General features: G+C 45.9%; 1 protein-coding gene across 2 annotated transcripts in view; it reads right to left on the reverse strand.

Annotated features, from left to right (window-relative positions):
* Positions 1–18959, reverse strand: part of JDP2 (Jun dimerization protein 2) — an 80669-nt gene that overhangs the window by 2244 nt on the left and 59466 nt on the right. For both annotated transcript variants that reach the window (XM_085626725.1, XM_085626724.1), the window contains exon 3: positions 12580–12684. In XM_085626725.1, the coding sequence (XP_085482851.1) occupies positions 12580–12684 (105 nt within the window). The remainder of the gene's footprint in view (positions 1–12579; positions 12685–18959) is intronic.

The raw sequence follows: 18959 nt of genomic DNA on the forward strand, positions 1-18959 counted from the left end.
AGCACTTCTCTCAGTGAGTAAAGTATGAATTGACCACTGGGTGTCTCTTCAACCCTTCTGCACAGGATGGAGATGAGTGTAACAGCAACAGCCTCTCCTGGTTACCCCTATACGGTAGAAGCTACCATGGCTATCGTGCAGAGCCTTGGTCATAAGTTGTCACATTACACGACTCAGTTGTGCTGATAAGGGTGTCAAGGGTCTGACAAGACAAAAAATAGCCAGACGTCTCCCTGGCCCTAACGCTTAGAGTAGCAGTAGTTGGCGACTGTGGCCTGTGAAGAGTAAGGCTCATTTTGCATCTAAAGACCTTATGAGATAGTGTACAGCAATATCTGTTGGAGGTCACTAGTATGATATGCCAGTGAGAGCATCTTCTGAGGGTCCTACTGAGAAGATAGAAGTTGTGCCATACCTCTTTTAGGAAAAGGCACAGGGTTCATCAGTACCTGATACCTCAAAGAGGGCACCATTACTGAATGTTCTTGTGACGCTGGCAGAATTGAGGAGTTGGTTATTTTAAAAAGTGTGCATTGAACTCAGTCACTTAGCGAGCAGCCGAAACGTATACACGCTTGTGGCCGTACCACTAATCACTGGTGAAATCCGTTATAAGCACTATATCACGAGAGAGGTGGGCATCATGACCCGTTTCGATGCTGCAAAGCTGTGCCCTCCTTTGGTTCTGATGATTTCATGTCACGGTTTGTGCTGTCGCTGCAGACAGGACGTCAGGACCTTTAATTTTAAGGTATCTTTATTTCAGACATTTCAGGGCCATAGAAAACTGGCAAAGGCCATTTTATTTTAATTCAACACTGCCGGGTTTGCGTCTCAAATACTATTACTAGTAGCAAAAATAAACGCAGTGTTATTAGATTTATTCTTGTTCAAAATAAAAATCATTTGTTTGTAATATAGCTCTTGCTACTACAGTTTTGCCATTATGAGTCCTGTAGCTGGTATCGCTTTGATCCAATTGAATTGTACTCATTTTAAAGAGTTCTGAACAATGCATGGCTGAGCAGGCCGTGCAAAGGCTGTTACTTGCAGATTACACAGAAATCAGCATAAAATGCTTAACTTGCTCAGCAGCTCACTAGCTTCAACTATGTCACCATTTGGGCCATCTGCGCTTCTAAGGAAATACAGTCAGTAATGCAGCCTTTTTATCTCCCAGACATCTCAAGGATACCGGCCCCCAACACCTTAAGGAGTTGGACTTCTTGCTCATTCATTTATCTCAGAGGAAGGCTTCTGTCTAGAGTCAGATGGAACAGCAGCTTCCAATTTTTCATTCTCCGACAGCAAGGAACTGACAGTGGTTGTGTTGTTGCTTCCTTAATATGCAGCATGCACGCTTAAGTTAGCAACCAGGTCCATGCAAATGTTGATGTGACCTAGACATGCAGTGAATGTGCACACGTGCAGTACTTCCCATACACACATACGCAGTGATGTTAAATGGCTCCAGAATGCTAGCGGATAAAGTGCTCTGGAGAAGACCATTCAGCATGCATTTTAAGTGCTCATGCCCACCATGATTAGCTGGCAGGTGCCACTTGGAGCTGGTTAGTGGACTATCTTCTTCATAAGATCTGTGCCTCCACATGGGATCTATCTGAGGCAATACTGGGTCCGTCAAAGTGCCCAATGAGCATTCATTCTACAGGTACTTGTCATTCCAGGCCTAGGGAAAATCATATGCAGAAACTACCTTTCTTGTTCCGGATCCAACAGTGATGGAAAATATGACACCTTAAGAAAGACATGGTGCTTAAAAGTCTAGTGCATGGTGGTATGATGGGCAGGGGAGTGAGTCTGAATGTTTAGGACAGTCCTGCTGAAGAGGCTGCTAAATGTATGGGGGTGATCTTGAAAGGACATTTGTGGGTTTTGTTTTCTTCTTCCCCATGCCTCATGTGTTCTGTTCGCTGAGACGCAAGTTTTTTTCGTACATTGAAATATGCAGATTGACTCTTTCTCTAAGCTCTTTATTAAACTGAGATAATTTAGGAAGTGCGAGTACAGATATGAAAAGTTCAATGTTTCCTTGATGGTGTCAGGGAACTGAAGGAGAGGTTTTCAGAAAATCAGAAAAAAGCAACATTGCTTGGAAGCTGATGGACTAAGACATTTTCAAAATTCTCCCTGATCTTGATGCAGGTGTGTGTACAAGGATATAAGTGACTATACATACAAAGTGGATATTGTAAGGGTATTTTTGCATCATAGTTTCTCTACGGGTGCAGAGGAGCCCTTGACATCTAACTATCAGTATTATGCATCTGTACTCATCCTGCACATTCACCCAGTGTATCTTTGCATATCAGGTACACTCGCATAATCACTCTATCCCCTCAAAAGCATTTGGCTCACTTGCACACTTATCATGTAACAGGAGTCACTGCACATTCTCCCCATGATCAGCCATGTATCTAGTCGATTTCCAATTATAACCCCATGCTTCATCTTGTAGCTGGATCACTAGCATACTCAAATGATACTCCCTTGTGTTGCAAGAGCCCTTGTCTATTCATTCTGTATGGGTCCTTATGGGACAGAAACCCTTACCCTATACCCCATTATCTAATTATGTGGGGATGGCGCTTGCACCATTACTCTGTGCTGCTACCTCGTATGCGAAGGGCTCCTGCATACTTATCTAACACTACATAATGTGGTAGGAGTGGGTACACTCAATTTAGGCTGTTTGGTCACAGCAGCAGCCTAGCACTAGCCCGTTGCTCCCTCATGTCAGAAGCGGTTGGCGACTCACCGAATGTTCCCTTGTGCATCGATATCCCTTCCATCTGTAACCTCAGATCCTTCCTGCTGCAGGAGCCTTTTCATACTCTCCTTATGTTTATTTATGTGTCAGGTATCCTTGCACACTCCTGTGCTCCATAATGTGTCAGAAGCTGCAGCGCTCTCACCCCATGGTCCGTAAGATGGCAGGAGATGTGCCCACTAACTTATGCTTCCTCACATGGCAGGATCTCTTGCACACTTACTGAAGAAGCCCGTGCGCACTCACCCTGTACTCCTTCATGGCAGGAGCTCTTGCACACTCAACTATCTACCTCATGTGGCAGGATGTCCTAGCAAAACTTAACCTATTCATGGTCATGTAGCTAGGTTTTTCCTGGTTACCAGGGTTAGGCTGGGACAGAAAATAGGCCTGGGCACCAAAATAAAAGTGCCCCCCCCCCTGTTATTGTATTAGAAAGCTAAAAAAAAGGACCCTTATGAACTAATTGGAGCAGTTTTGAAGTTGTAAAGACACGCTGTATAAGTGTTTTGCTAGCTATGAAAGACTGCATGGATTTGAGCTTACTGCAGGCTATGTTTGTTTTAATATCAGGGCAATCAACAGTAAAAACTGGCCCAGAAGACCATAAAACAGGTCACAACCAGCCAAAAAACAGCCCCAAGCTGAACTGTCAGACCAACCTATCAGGAAGTGCCTGAATGCCCTAAAGGCCAGACCGACCATGCTTGCTACTCCGTGCTATATAACATGGTAAGGGCATGTATACACTTAGCTCATGCTCCTTCGTGGGATCAGAGCTTTTGCACCATATTTACCCCTAGGTTGCCATCTTTATTCACGCCAGACCTGACCAATATAATATTAACGTCTTGCCAGCTCCAACCACAAGCTCCATCTCAAATAGGCATGCCTTCTGACAAGACAGATCAGAGCAAAAAGTTTTTAGACCCTGATGGTCTCCGTGGTACATATCTTTGTCACCACTGTGTTCTAGTGGTGTGGTGATCAGTGATGACAACCAGGGCTGAGGTGGGTTGTTCCCTGTCTTCTACTTTTTTTCTGTTTATTGAAAAGGACAATGCCTGAATAGATATTTAATGTCCCGATAGATATTTAATGCCTTGATAGATATTCCTTTTGGTACATAGAGAGCAACCAAAACTCTCATCATCAGAGGCCAAGAGGATTAGGGGATGGGTGGGAGCCAAAACCAACCTCTGTGGTATTTTCTGTGGTATAAAATGAAATTCGCCTTTTAGTGCTAAAATGGCTGGCCATGCGACATATCCAGGATTACACTTTATGGCCTTCTAGAAAAATAATGAAGTTAGGTTCCACTGTATAGAAGCTGGCTCTGTGGACTACGTTGATCTGGCATGCCTCATCCCTTCTCCGTGCTCATTTAGAGCCACGTTCTAACCAAAATATGTTTAAATGAAGCATACTCATTCATATGAGTTTCCTTAATTGAAAAACTGAAAATTAAAACCACTGGGACACTCTAGTGCTGACAAACATTACCAATAACCCATTGCCCGCTTATTAGGCTGATCTAAATCTACAGAAGGCATATGTGGATTGTAGGACAGTCGGAACTGTTTTCATGGTTACCCCCACTTTTTGTTTGGTGTCAGTATGTTTTTGACTTGTCTGACTGGGATCCTGCTAATCAGGACCCCAGTCCATGTGCTTTCTCCCTAAATTGGCTACTGGTGAACCCTTGTAAGTCCCTAGTATATGGTACTAAGATACCCACACACAGGTACACTAGGGGTCTCCCATGGGCTGCAGAATGTATTGTTCAACACATGGGAGTCCACTTAAACTGTGACTTCAGGCCTGCCATTGCAGCCTGTGTGAGTTGGTGCTTGCACCTATCATGACAAATGTACGTTTTCTTATATCAGAAGTCACTGCACTTAAAACCTTTAAGTCACCCCCATGGTAGGCTCTTCAGTCCTGAGGGCAGGGTGCTTGGTTATAGGTTTAAGGGTGCCCCTGAATGAGCAGGACACCCCTACAAACCCCGGAGTTGATTCTCCAGGCTTTGTAAGTGCGATCAGCCATATTAATACATATAGTGGACATCAGTCATTACGCGATGTCTAACTAAATAGTGGCTGCACCGAACCCAGTCATGTTTGCTATCAAAGATGTTGGCATTATACCCCAACGCCGATTCCAGTGTTTGAAGTATGATCCCATGAACTGGGGGGCTCCCTTGGGGTACCCCCTGTACTACCGGTAACAGCCTTTCAGGGTCTGACAGCAAGCTAGTGCTGCTGCCGACCACAGACACGATTCTGCCCTTCTGTTACTGAGCCAAGATCGATGAGGGGAAGGTAGAACAATAGGTTTCCTGTCACAGGGAGGTGTGACCACCTCCCTGACAGGACTTTGTGTATTGGGCTGGGGTGGGGGCACTTTCCAGTGCCACCAGACTGCTTTGAATGGCACATTTGGTGCCCTCCTTGCATACTTCAGTTTGAGCCAGTTCAGTGAGCCCGTGGCTCCCGCTTTGGCGTGAAACTGGACAAAGGACATGGGAGTATCCTCCGCTCTGTCCAGTTCCTCCTCAGGGAGGGACCTGTGAGTCGTTCAAACCCTTTCCCTCGGGTACTTAAGGGCTTACCTGTAGGTGGCTCTTCAGATTCATAGTGGGACGAGACTCAAGCCTGAAACCACGTCACTCTACAACCGTCTGGGCACTTGGACTTCGCTTGACTTCGCCTGGAACAAAGACTGCATCAACAAAGACTCCTGCTGCTCCTGGTCTCGCTATTCTGCAAGTCTTCCTCATCGTCTGTGTCTGGGCTTCTGCCAGGATCTTCACCAGACCTGTAGGCATCAAGAACACCCGAAATAATCTCCCTTAAAGTGAAGGATTCACTCCCCTGCATCTGTAGGCACCGCAACAAAGCTGGCCGGTCTGCTGCTCCTGATGTTCCACGGATTTTGAAAGGCTCAACAACCCAGATGGTGGTTCTGCAACTCCCTCGAGGCCTGACCTGCCCTTTCTGCAACGTTGAGGCCAGTATCCCTCGTCAGAACCGCTGGGACCAAACGCATGGGTACTGCATCGATTTGCCGTTGCCTAGGCTTCTTGGCTCTGCACTCCAGAGATCTTCAGGCTACAAGAAGCTCCAGCATCTCTTCCTACCAAGTACAGCATCCACACCACAGCCTCTGCACTGGGGGTATTCCTTCTTGTACAGCTGCTCGATGTCCTCTTGAAACTACTGTGCCTTCAGCCTGTGGGTCCTCCTGATGGTCTTTTCCTGCTTCAGTGGGGTAACTTATTTGCTTGCAGCCTGCTCTAATTGTACTGCTTGTGTTGAGTCCATTGGACCTTGCGGTCCAAATGTTGCTCCTTCTTCGCGCTCCACGCCAGTTGCAGCTGCCAAGGCTTGTTGGTGCTACCGCCGGACACCGATCCCCTGGTTCTTGACTTCTGACGTGGGACAGCTCGTGCACGGCACCTGGTCTTCCTCAGTGTCGCCTGGTCCACACAGCTGCAGCGACAAGGTGACTGTCAACACTTCTTAACGGTCCGACATTGGTGGGCATTGCTCTTCCGTGCCTCCTGGTCACCTCTGAGTGGTATAGACTCTGGACCCACTTCTTACAGGTTCTCCTCTTCAAGAATCCACCCTGGGATTCCACCGGTCTCTGGCACAGTCTTCTCCAGCGGCATCTCCTTCAAAGTACTCCATTGTGGTCTACGGTAATTTCTGATGTCTCTTCACACCTATGCACCCGGCTTCCCTGGTGTAGGTATCCTGGTTCCTGGGGTATCCACGGGTGTTGTGAATCTCCAACCCTCTGTCTTCCACTGGATTTCTTAAGGGTCCACTGGTAAGGGTCCTTCTTCTTAAAAACTGGAACCACGACTTACCCATTGACTTCTATTGAACACGCTGCTGTGTTTCCACTCTACACACAGCAACCGTGTGGTTCCTGGAAACTTACCTTGGATGGTTCCTTGTGTCCCCAGATCCTCTGAGTCTCATGGTCCCAGTCGGGTCTTCGTTAGCAGTCCGTATTCCATTTTTTTTATATGGTTGTGTCTCCCCCTGGAGACCACTGCATTTTGTGCTTAGGTACCTATTTGCAATTGAAGTATTGCTGTGTATTTGTGTTGATATCTCTGGGTAGGAGATATACCAATGTGTTAGTGAGTGTTGTGTAATGAATAGACATTTTTAGGTCTCGCCTAGGCAGCGCGCATGCGCTGCTCTAGGAGGGCCTTTAGCCATCGGTCTTCACTTTTCAAGCACTGCACTTGTGCTTGTGGCGGCATCCACCTTGCGGGAGCGAGCAGCTGCCCTTCACAAGCACGAGTGCAGTGCTTGAAACGTGAAGACTGTGCTTGCGCATGTGCACCACTCCCGGGCCTGTGTGCTATCCTTAAAGGTAAACAAACGAGTTTGGCTCTTTAAAGGACTGACGGGAGCTTTTTCACCTAGCATGTTCGTGCCGACGCTCTTGTGTCTCTATTGTGAAGCGGATGCTCGCGGCCGCCTCCCCACACAGCCTTCATAGCTGCCATGGTTTCATATTGCTATGCGCGCGCGCACACCACTCCCGGGCCTGTGTGCTATCCTTAAAGGTAACCAAACGAGTTTGGCTCTTTATAAGGACTGACGGGAGCTTTTTCACCTAGCATGTTCGTGCCGACGCTCTTGTGTCTCTGCTGTGAAGCGGATGCTCGCGGCCGCCTCCCCACACAGCCTTCATAGTTGCCAAGGTTTCAGATTGCTATGTGTGACATTTTTATAATTTTAGACCAATTATGAGTGACATTTCAACGCCTATGGTTGACACTTAATCTCAAGTAAAATCAAGCAATGGGAAACCCATAAATATCAAAAGCTGTATTATTTCAAAAAGACTTTTAGCTCACACAGCTAAAAATCATTAACAGCTCAACCGCCGCCTAGCGCCTGGGGTCCGCTACGCTGCTCGCTACCTGCAAGTTCGGTGGCACCACAATCAGTGGCTCTAAGTCATGGTCACGGCCTAAAACGAGTTAGTGTGCACAAAACTACTGAGGCAGACTGCGTGACTGGACAGTTCTCAGTAACACGGCCGCAGGCAGCTCCAGATCATTACCGCGCTTTTAAAAGCATAGTGAACTTAAGTAGTACAATTAGGAGAATTAAGCACAGCAACTTACTTCTTTGGGGCAACAGGCGGGCACCGTTGCCGCCCGCACTCGTGGACTTCCGTTGCAACCAATGCCACGCCACATTCTGGCTCACACACTGACTGGTGACAGCGCGCTGGACTCAGGGCAATCACTCCTGCCGCCGCCGCGGTCCGTGGTTTATACTTCGTGACACTCAGCCTGCTGGCCACCTGTGCTGGGTGGGTCGCATCAATCCTTAGCATAATCCATTGAAATAAATACTGCCGCTGTGCGAGCGGCTCTTCCATGTTGCCCGCAGGAGGTACTTTCACGAGGAGTCTGCCCCTGGAAAGATCGGGATTATCACGCTTCAAAAGAGTTCACACTTCTGCTTCAAGCCCTGACATTGTTAGACGGTTGTTTCAACATGCTTCGCACTCCAGGATCGGAGCTAAGCCATGTGTAGACAACAGAACCTGGTGTTAAGTGGCTTACAGAAGTCACACATTAACTGACTGCGCCGCAGCCGATTTGTTCTCTCAAACTCGCAGTTGGCTGGAAACGGAAGTTGAGGCTCTTACTTCTGACATGAGTCAGTGAATGTGTGCCACGTGGTGTCGGATGCGTGTACTGGGTTTTATACGTTGTAGCAGCTAAGAGAGCTGCCTGCATGCAGATGAGCCAGCCCTGGGCTGCCAGGAGCAGCGTTACTGCAGCTTTTTCAGTATGGTGCAATATAGCAGCACTCCGGGTTCATAGAGGAGACGCTATAATGCGTGATATTGCATTTCAATGCGGTGATGCGGACCACCGGATTGAAATGCGTTAGGCTAACGCCTGATGCGTGATACTTGGCAGGGCTGAGCCTTCTCGAGGCTGTAATGCTGCGGGTAACGCAATACTAAGTGGTATTGGGCCTCTGTTTCTGCTGCTTTAAGTGCTGTCACCAACTTTGATGTATTGCCGTAAGCAGAGTGGACAAATGCAGTCTGCATTGCCCCGGTAACTTAATTCACTGCTCATAAGCTTCTGCTGTGTGATTGCTGGGTCCAGCAGGAATTCACTTAACTGCTAAGCCGCTGGAGTGCTGTTCAGCATCAGCTCTCTGTTAGGAACACACAAACACGCCACAGCGTCTTCTCGCCATTGGTGGGTTTCCAGTTCGTTCTTGGGGAATGTTTTTCCCATAAGGTTGGGAGATATTGTAACATGGTACTATAGCAATTGCAGCAATGTCGTCTGCTGCAGACATCAGTCACAGGTGGCAATACCAGCAAATAGGGATTGAAGGCTCAAATTTAAGATCATATATATTTCTTTTTTTCCATGTACACTAACGTTGCAAAGGCTCTGTGTGACACTTTACAAAACTCTATCTAAATAAATACATAAATAAAATGAAAAAAGAGACTTGGATGCCAAAGGATGCAAGGTGCGGATTTTGCAGCATTACTGCGGCACCACTTTGATTTTACTTGCAGTCTTTCCTTTTCAACCTTAAATCAATGGAAACTGTTCACTCAGACTGTTCCACCTTGATATAGATATGTTTTAGCAAACGGAGAGTGTTTATTTGCTATTGCCATTCATTTATCAACATCAGAAGATTGAAAGCCTGAACTGATTGTGCCAGGATCCTAACTTGTAACCTGCTTGTTATACTAAAATGTAAGCAGCAAGGGCTTAAATCCTCGAGTCACTTGGTGCTGAAACACCTGGTAGTATCTCTAGCCTCCATCTAATCCGGAGCTGAGAGCATTGGGCTGGTTATTGCCTGCCAATGGACCTGGGCCCCTGGGAATTGCTACCACCGGCTGGAGTTTGAGACTCTCCTTCCTGACATTGAAAGACAGACACTTCAGGGCAGCCCGATGCTCGCTGCAGTCGAGAATTGTGAGACTACAGGCCTGGCTTTCTGTGAAGGTTGTTACAGGCTTTCCTCGAAGTGCAGGGGCCTCTCCATTTCCCATAGTTTTTTATGTTGGTTCAACTTCTAAGGTAGGAACCGTTGTTTAAAAAAATATATATATTAGAGTACTGTTTGTTACAGCTGTTAGGCCCTGCATGTTGCATAGGCCAGGTTTCCTTCTCCTGATGGCATTTTCAGTTTGCTTTTACTTTACGTCATGCAGTGCAGAGGGGCGGGCCATGTGTTATGTGTATTTTGATCAGTATTTGCAGCCAGTGTTGGGACCGCTTACTTCTGTTTTGGTGGTTCCACCTTCGGGTGAGAAGGACATGGAAATCGGCCCTTTTGAATACGACCATGTGCTGTGTTTTCACAAATAAAAACCACGTTTGCCAAATTCCTTGTGTGTCCAGGAGTTTTCTGGCAACAATTAAAATCATCAACACAACCAAACCAGGTTTCTAAGGCGCTTTTTATTAACCTTCCAACTTTCATCAACGTGTGTGAGTTACTGCCATTTGCTCAGTTGTACTACTCTATTTTAGATATATTTTTATAGTAGTCACACTCCGTGTAGTCGCCATTCTTTGAATGGCATTTGAAAAGGTATGCATGAATGGCAACCTATTCATTTTAATTTGATAAAAACACTCAGTAAATAATAAAGGATTGCTTTGTGAGTGTTTTCTCAATTTTAATATCACACTTGGTTACATCAAGGGATGAGACCTATTTCACTTCACTGCACTTGATTTTTATAATCTTTTGTTTGGACACTTTTTCGTTTCCTCATTTACAAAATGACCGCCAATGATGATAAAAGTGGGCACAACTGGTGAGTACCAACCAGCTATGCCATTGGTGGTGCACACGTGAGGGGTCATTTTGTCTTTCCACATTTTGTCTTTTCACATTTTTGGTATTATTTCTCACAGTTTGTGATTGCAGGGTTTACTTCAGGCTAGTTAGAAGAAACCCTGTAATTGGAGGACTGCCTTCTGTAAAAATTGTTTTTTTTAAAAAAAAGAAAGGCGACTACACGGAGTGTGACTTCTATAAAAATATATATAAAATAGAGTAGTACAACTGAGCAAATGGCAGTAATTCACACACGTTGATGAAAGTTGGAAGGTTAATAAAAAGCGCCTTAGAAACCTGGTTTGGTTGTGTTGATGTTTGATGAGTGGAGGGCGACCAGGCTTTCTTTTCTCTCTGTTGCTCATTTGTGAATACAACAATTAAAATCATGCTAACATAACTCTCCTGTATAATGTTCATGCTGGACCAAGATCAGTGTTTTGTAGAGTGGCAGTTTTCACCCATCCTGAAGCAGCACAGAGGGTTAATGTGCCTGCTGTAAAGAACGTGTACATGCAGATCACTAAAGTGCATTTTAAGTGGTTAGCTCAGTGGGTTACTGCTTTTGTCACAGAGATCTTTTTGTTACTTACAGTTCATAAGTTACAATCCTAATATAACACAATTACTTATGAACTACAATGAAGGGCCTGTATTCAAACTGCGTGTTATAGGCTAGAGCGCTATTTTCACCCCCCAGACTTTCATTATCCTAATATTGCTAAAAGGTTTTCTCTCGATTTAAGAAATCTGGACATTTCGCCATCCAGATGGCAGCCGTGGTAACAAAAGGTAACCTTATGTGTCTGGTGTTGGCTGTGAAGTGTACATGGTATAATTCGAACTGTTCTTTCCTTACAAGCGAATATTATAAAACATATTGTGCGTGCAATGCTTTAATCCATGGTGGCACAGCACACAGGATAATGTGCTGCATGACTAACCACTTATAAGGTCCCAAAGGCGAGACCTATTGGCTATGCCAATGCTTGTTATATATGCACTGTGTGGTTCTTTTGCAGTTAACCTACACTGCATGATTAAAATGGTAAAACAAGCTGCTTAACACTCCTTCAAGATAAGCCTGAAGGCTGCTCTCTACAGCTACAACTTTGAGAGCTTTCTATGATTATCAAAGACCACTAAAATCACCATAAGCGTTGCCTGGATTACTGCAAGGTGCATCACTTAAATAAGTGTGCACCAGATACTAAGCCAGCCTCCTACATGGATTAATTATTCAACTACAATGTGGAAGACCATCAGAATTTCCAATTTATTTCCATTAATGCACAGGCCGCATTACACATTGAATCCCTATTTGCAAACAAGTTGGTGTGCAATCTGTGCATGAAAACTCTTACATCTGTTTGTGGAATAAGACATGTAGGTTACAGGCCACCTTAGTGGTCATGAGAGCTCATGCAGGCATCCCTTCTGCAGTGACACATACGCCCTCTCACTCCTGCGCCCAGGATGCATTGTCCCCTCAATAAGACAGTATCCCTTGTACACTCATGATTAACTTCGGTAGGGCAGGTGCCTCACCACACTCGTCCTGATCTACATTTCAGAAATAGCCCTCAAACACTCTTGTGTCTTCCTCTTGGGCAGGAGTGCTTGCACACTCTTCTGGAGCACCCAATGGAGCATAATCCCTTTAAAACTCACTCTTGATTGTCCCTCATGGGACTTGTGCTTTCATTCACACACCCGCATTGACATTAGTAATTTCCCGCTTATCCTTGCCTCCTTGTTGGTGCAGCTGTCCTTGCACACCTAACCTTGCTTGTCCCCTCTAACTCTTATGTGACAGGAGTCCTTAGGGATCTATTCTTGCCACTCATGTGCGAGGAGCCTTCTCACATTCACCCTTGTCACCCATGTGTCCCAGTACCTGCACATACTCACCTTCTGTAAATATTCCGTCCTCTCTTTCTTTTTGTTTCGACACCGAGCAGCGGCCACCTTGTTCTTCTCTCGACGTCGTTTCCTTCGCTCTTCTTCTTCATCCAACTGCAATGAGACAAACAGTTACCAAGACCTGAACAGAATTGGAGGTACAGATGTGGTGGACTCATAAGAGCCAGTTAAATAGAGAAATCTGTCTGTCCATACACTACCCTTCCATGAGGACCTTCTGAAGTTTCACTTCGCACACATCACTCTAAAAGAGACTTTTACCTCTTCCTCAACTGTACAAAATGCCACAGAGCCCTGCAGAGTTTCTGGTCCATGTACAGTGCACAGCCATGCATGAGCCATGCGGTGTATAGTGCTGTATGTAGGAGGTGAGGCCAAACAGACACTATTAAATAAGTGACAGTCGGTGACTGTTCTTCATTTACTCACCGGTAATTTTTCGGAACCATGCCTTAGCAAGAAGAGTGCATTAGTAAAAAGACCAATAGAGTGCAGATACTTAAGTGTTGTTAGATGCCATGCCACATCTAGGAAGCAGCAAGTACGTACGGTGACTCCTCATCAAGAGATAGATCATTACTATTTTTGTATTCCAAAGACTAGAGTTCTTTACAGTGGCCAAATAGTTATTTTACAGGTTTATGGTAGGTTCTACATACAAGCAGAAAACATTAGTGATTCGAGGAGCCAACCAAAGCGAGGGAAAGCTGGTGACCGGACGGTTGTTGAGGAGATTAGTATTTCATCATATCATGAATAGCAGCCTATTGTGAGATAAGTTAATATATGCACTGCACTACAGCAGCTGAAAATGTCTAGCCAGACAATGTGTTTTTTTGACTCAGCAACTGTTCGATTTCTGTTAGTGCTGTTTGAGAAGGAATTTTGTTCGACTTTCTTCAACACTGGTGCTGGTCAATAGATCGAACAAATATTCCATGCTCAAGCCTACCAACCCCTTGCATTACTGGACTAAACTGGTAATCTTAGATTTGAGGGGTTCCTTTCAGGTGATGTCGTGACTGTGGTTAGGAAGCTAAACTTCCTTTTGATGGCGTATTGGAGTGGGGAGTCTGTGGCCCAATGTTCTATGGGGGCAAGTCCCAGGTCCATTTCCATTGAAATCGTGGTTGTTGATTGAGGACGTCTGGGTGCTTTTTTCCCAAACACATCCCTCCATCGGCCTATGGCGACAGATCAAGCTAGGCATCACCAGGGGCAGCTGGTGACATTTGAAAGTGGTGGGCGTAAAATGTGTGGTGGAGCGCACCGCGGCAAGCGAACGAGCCCGATCGGCATAAGGAGGGTTCGGGGGGGGGTTTCCCTCAAGAAAATTTATGAAAAAAAGAGTGGGCAAATGGTGCATTTTCAAGCAAATTTGAGAAAGCAAGAAGGTTAAAAAAGCAGTTGTGAAAGTACAGTTATTACATCAATAAAGAGAAGTCAATGTCATATAATAACATAGGTAGTTGCTTATTCACTATAATCACAGAACTTCATAACAGACTTTGAGATAACAATACTGAATACCATTCATACATCGCACATTTGACATCAAAATGCTTTTTTTGGTTTTTTTTTTTAAAGCATTCACCTTATCTGTTTGAGCTCTTAAAATAAGTAAAGCAGTGGCAGGTGGTGATTTATCAAAGTGTAAAAAAGTTAGCCCCAAGTGAGCCCAACCGATATAAGTCAAGATCAGGGGGAGGGGGTTCTCGAAACTAACATTCAACACAGCAGAGGAGCTAGTCTATACAAATGGGTGCCACCCTGGACACAGAATCACTCTCTGCCAGCGCAAAACATGCTCTGTCATACAGAGCACACAGAGAGAACTCCTGATATACACACAACACAGTTCAAGCGTGCCATTAGATCACTCGCTACCACCATTTGCCTTGCCTAACATACACAAACTTCACCCAGACAAAGGGCGAGTGCCATCGTATAAGAACCATAAGTGATTCTGTACAGCCATCCATACTAAACCTTCAAACAGCAAAAACACTCGCACACAACTCACAGAAGTTCAGATTCACCAACAGAGGAACACACCCTTCACACACACCTTGACTAACAGCAAGACTTCACAAGCTGAATCATCAATTCAGCACCTTTTTGCAAAACCACCCCCTGACTACCAAAAGTGCTACATACATTCACCAGCACAAATCAAGCAGTGCCTGCAATGTCTTGCAAAATCAGATCTTGCGCTATAGAAAGTGCAACAATAGAGCCACACGTCATCATACAATAAATGCCAGAGTGTTCACAATCAACGCTACGACGCATTCTAGGCAGCAGTTTATGAAGCACCAGCAGGGACCGCAACCTTAGAGCCAGGGTGGTGTGTGTCTGTATGGGGGGGCTGGCTAATTATTACTTTGTGATGGTATCGAAAATAAACGTGCAGCCCATTCAGGACAGTTAATAGGTGCTTACTATTGGAGAACTTGACATAGCTAAAAAAACTTTGTTACATAAGATTTCAATGTCGTACAACGGTATGCTAGCAGCATAGTAATGCATGGACATTTTAATAAGTGTAATTAATTAAAATCATTGCACTAAAGGAAACACATTTCCAATAAAATACAGCACTTAAAAACAGAACTCGCATTTAGAAATCAAAAGAAAGTGCAACAATTTAAAGGGCAGGGCATTTATCGGTGGGGGGGGGGGGGGGGAGTGTTAAAATAAATTTAAGAAAAATCCTACCTAAGGTCCTGAGGTCCTCAGCACGTGCCGCCTCGTGTCCGTCCGTTGGCGCCTACAGCCCCTCTCAGGCTCTCAGCCAATCCTGGCGCTGCCAGCAGCGCCAGGATTGGCTTAGGGCACGGTTACTGCTCGCCCGCCTGCCCATTAGGAGACCGAGGTTTGAGCCTTTGCTCAACCCTCGGTCTCCTAATGGGCATGCGCCAGCCAGAGCAGACACTAGTGCGCATGACTGGCACGGAGCGAACATTCGCTCACCTTCCCCAATCATGCGCACTTGTGCTGCTGCCTGTTGCCCCTGCCTGGTCCGTCTGACAATCATGTCCATCAACATGACGCCGGACCGCCCACCCCCTTCAGACTCTGAAGGGGGTGGGCGGTCTGACGTCATGCTGACTGATATGATTGTCAGTTCTCCCTCTGCTTCTTTGAACTTAAGTAAACTGATTCAGTTCAAAGACGCCAACGCTGTGGGCGACGCTGCGGGCGGGGGGGCTACGCCCCAACGCCCTAATGGACGCACCGCTCCTGGGCATCCCCGATCTCAGTAAAATGCGGTCTACTTTTGCTTTTGCTTCAAGGCTTTTTGGTTTCATGTCCCCATGCCTTTTGGTGAATCTTATGATGCCCTTTGCCGCTCCTTGTGCTCTTGCAAGGGCCTCCATGAAAGCCAGTTAGAGATCATCAAACCAAGGAATTTAACTGTGCTTGTTGTTTCAATGGTCTGGTTTCCTATTGTTAATGATTTGCTTACTGTTTTCATTGATTTCAGGCCTCAGATTACACCTTCGTTTTTAAAGGGTTGATTGTTTAACGGTTTTTCGCACAGTCCCAGTGTGTTTCCGTTGTAGCTATTCGGAGGTTATGGGACATTTTTTATTTGTGCCTGGAAGATAGAAACGTCAGCGTACAGAAATAGGAAAGTCTTTATGTTGTTAATTTTCTGGTCATGGGTCAAAGACGCATGTATTGCGCTGTACATGTCATTCATGTAGAGATTAATTATTGGTGGGGACAGAATGTAGCCTTACTTAACCCCTTTAGTTGGTAGTGAAAGGTGTACTTCTGGCTTCATTAGGATCTACCATGACTTGTGGTACAGAATCCGCGTATGGGCTGCCAATAATTTTTTTAAGACTTAGCCCCACCCATCTTCTTAAAAGGGCAGAAAGGGCCTCAGGATATGGGACCTTGGTATGCATTGGCCTCTTGCAGATATATTGTCTTTTTTTTTTAATAAAGGGGTACTATCAGGTTCATTTTCCATCATTCTGGGAAACATGCTTTGATGGAAAAGAATGCATATATATCTGCTAGACAAAGTGCCCACCAATCAGTAAAGCATTTGAAGCGCTCTGGGGGAATCATGCTTGGCCTGGGTGCTGATTACAGCATTACCTGAGGTCATGTGGTAAGCTGACACACCCTGCTACTTCCATTGGCCAGTACAGTATGATGTTACCAATGGCCTTCGAGAGAGATGAGAGACAGTGATGCAGCAGAGGCGCCCAGTCTGGCACTGACAGATGTACTGGAGGGAGCTGGCAGGCAGACAGCCAATGCCTCTGCAGTGATAACCAGTAATCTAAGGATGGCAGTGGATGCAGCTCTTGATAGACCACCTCAGGAGAGAATGTGGGCTATACAAAGAAGCCGGTTTTGTTATTAATGGCCTGGTAGCTCCCACGAAGAAGATGGTGGGATTATACCCGGAATATTTAGTAGTGAAATGCAAAATGATGAGGCCCCCCTGCAGAATATGCAGTGGGGCACTGGCCCTCACGTATTCCACCAATATTCATTGTCCTTAAGACAAGTAGGGAGCTCCCCAAAGGGTGGGGGACCCCCTGCATCACAGGGGCCAAAGGAGCCTGCTTTCCACCCAAGGAGCTATCCCTTTAACCAGTGGTTCTTAACCTGTGGTCAAGGGAACCTGGTGTCAGAGACACCTCCTCAGGGGGTCCGCAACTGCTTAGAATATTAAATAATCTCAACAGATTAATAAAGCATATATAAATAGAAAAGTAAAATTGAAAATGATACATATGAGCAGACCAGTGACTTTCTGAATTAAATTAAATATTCCATCATTTGTGTATTTGTTTATTGAATACTTATTTCTGTATTTTTGTGTATTGTTTTATGGTTAAAAATCATTAAAAGTGTTTAGACTGGGGTTCCCTGCTTCCAACAGTGACTCCATGGGGGTCCCTGGATTCCAGTAATGATTAAGTGGGGGTCCGCAGAGGAGAAACGTTTAAAAACCACTGCCTTAAACCCAAGCACAAAGCTAGTTTGAAGGACTCCTCCTGGTTGAAGGGTTAAGGATTCTTGGTCTTTCATGAGGGTCATGGCAAACTGAAGCATATGCAGGAAACACTTGCAGCTGCTTCTTCGTAAAGATGCAAACACAACAGTTGATGGACAGAATGCAGAACAATGTCATACATTCACCCCAGTACAGAGATCTGGGCCTAAATCCATCGTTTTTTTTGCTCACCATGCCATTCCAGTTTGAACCCAGCCATATGCAAATCAGTCTTGACCCTGTGCCTCATGGGAACAGTCCAGCCCGAACTGTCAAGACTGATTTGCATATGGCCATTTCTGAACTGGGGTGGCGTGGTGACTGGGGGTGAATGTTTTGCCAATGTGCAAAATTCCGTCCATCATCCTGTGTGTTTTGCTGTTCGCCCTATGTGGGAAGGGTATGCCCAGACGTGGGTCCCGTGCTCACTACGCCAATGGAGTCAAGCTATCCTGGCTGAAGAGGGGTGAAACCCCGAAACCGGTCCTAGGATGCTTGATTCTGGTCCAGGGATGACATGGCTTGGCAGTTCAGGCTGGACTGTTCCCACGAGACACAGGCTCAAGACTGATTTGCAAATGGCCATTTCTGAACTGGGGTGGCGTGGTGAGCAAAATAACGATGGATTAAACCCAGATCTGTGACTGGGGGTGAATGTTTTGCCAATGTGCAACATTCCGTACATCATCCTGTTTGTTTTTCTGCTCGCCCTATGTGGGAAGGGTATGCCCAGACGTGGGTCCCGTGTTCACTACGCCACTGGAGTCAAGCTATCCTGGCTGAAGAGGGGTGAAACCCCGAAACCGGTCCTAGGATGCTTGATTCTGGCCAGGGAAGACATGGCTTGGCAGTTCGGGCTGGACTGTTCCCATGAGGCACAGGGTCAAAACTGATTTGCATATGGCCATTTCTGAACTGGGGTGGCGTGGTGATCAAACTAACAATGGATTAAACCCAGATCTGTGACTGGGGGTGAATGTTTTGCCAATGTGCAACATTCCGTCCATCATCCTGTGTGTTTTACCGTTAGCCCTATGTGGGAAGTGTATGCCCAGACGTGGGTCCCGTGCTCACTACGCCACTGGAGTCAAGCTATCCTGGCTGAAGAGGGGTGAAACCCCGAAACTGGTCCTAGGATGCTTGATTCTAGTAAAGGGAAGACATGGCTTGGCAGTTCGGGCTGGACTGTTCCCATGAGGCACAGGGTCAAGACTGATTTGCATATGGCCATTTCTGAACTGGGGTGGCGTGGTGAGCAAAATAACGATGGATTAAACCCAGATCTGTGACTGGGGGTGAATGTTTTGCCAATGTGCAACATTCCGTCCATCATCCTGTGTGTTTT

This window comes from Triturus cristatus, chromosome 9, assembly GCF_964204655.1.
Source record: "Triturus cristatus chromosome 9, aTriCri1.1, whole genome shotgun sequence".
Classification (NCBI taxonomy): Eukaryota; Metazoa; Chordata; class Amphibia; order Caudata; family Salamandridae; genus Triturus; species Triturus cristatus.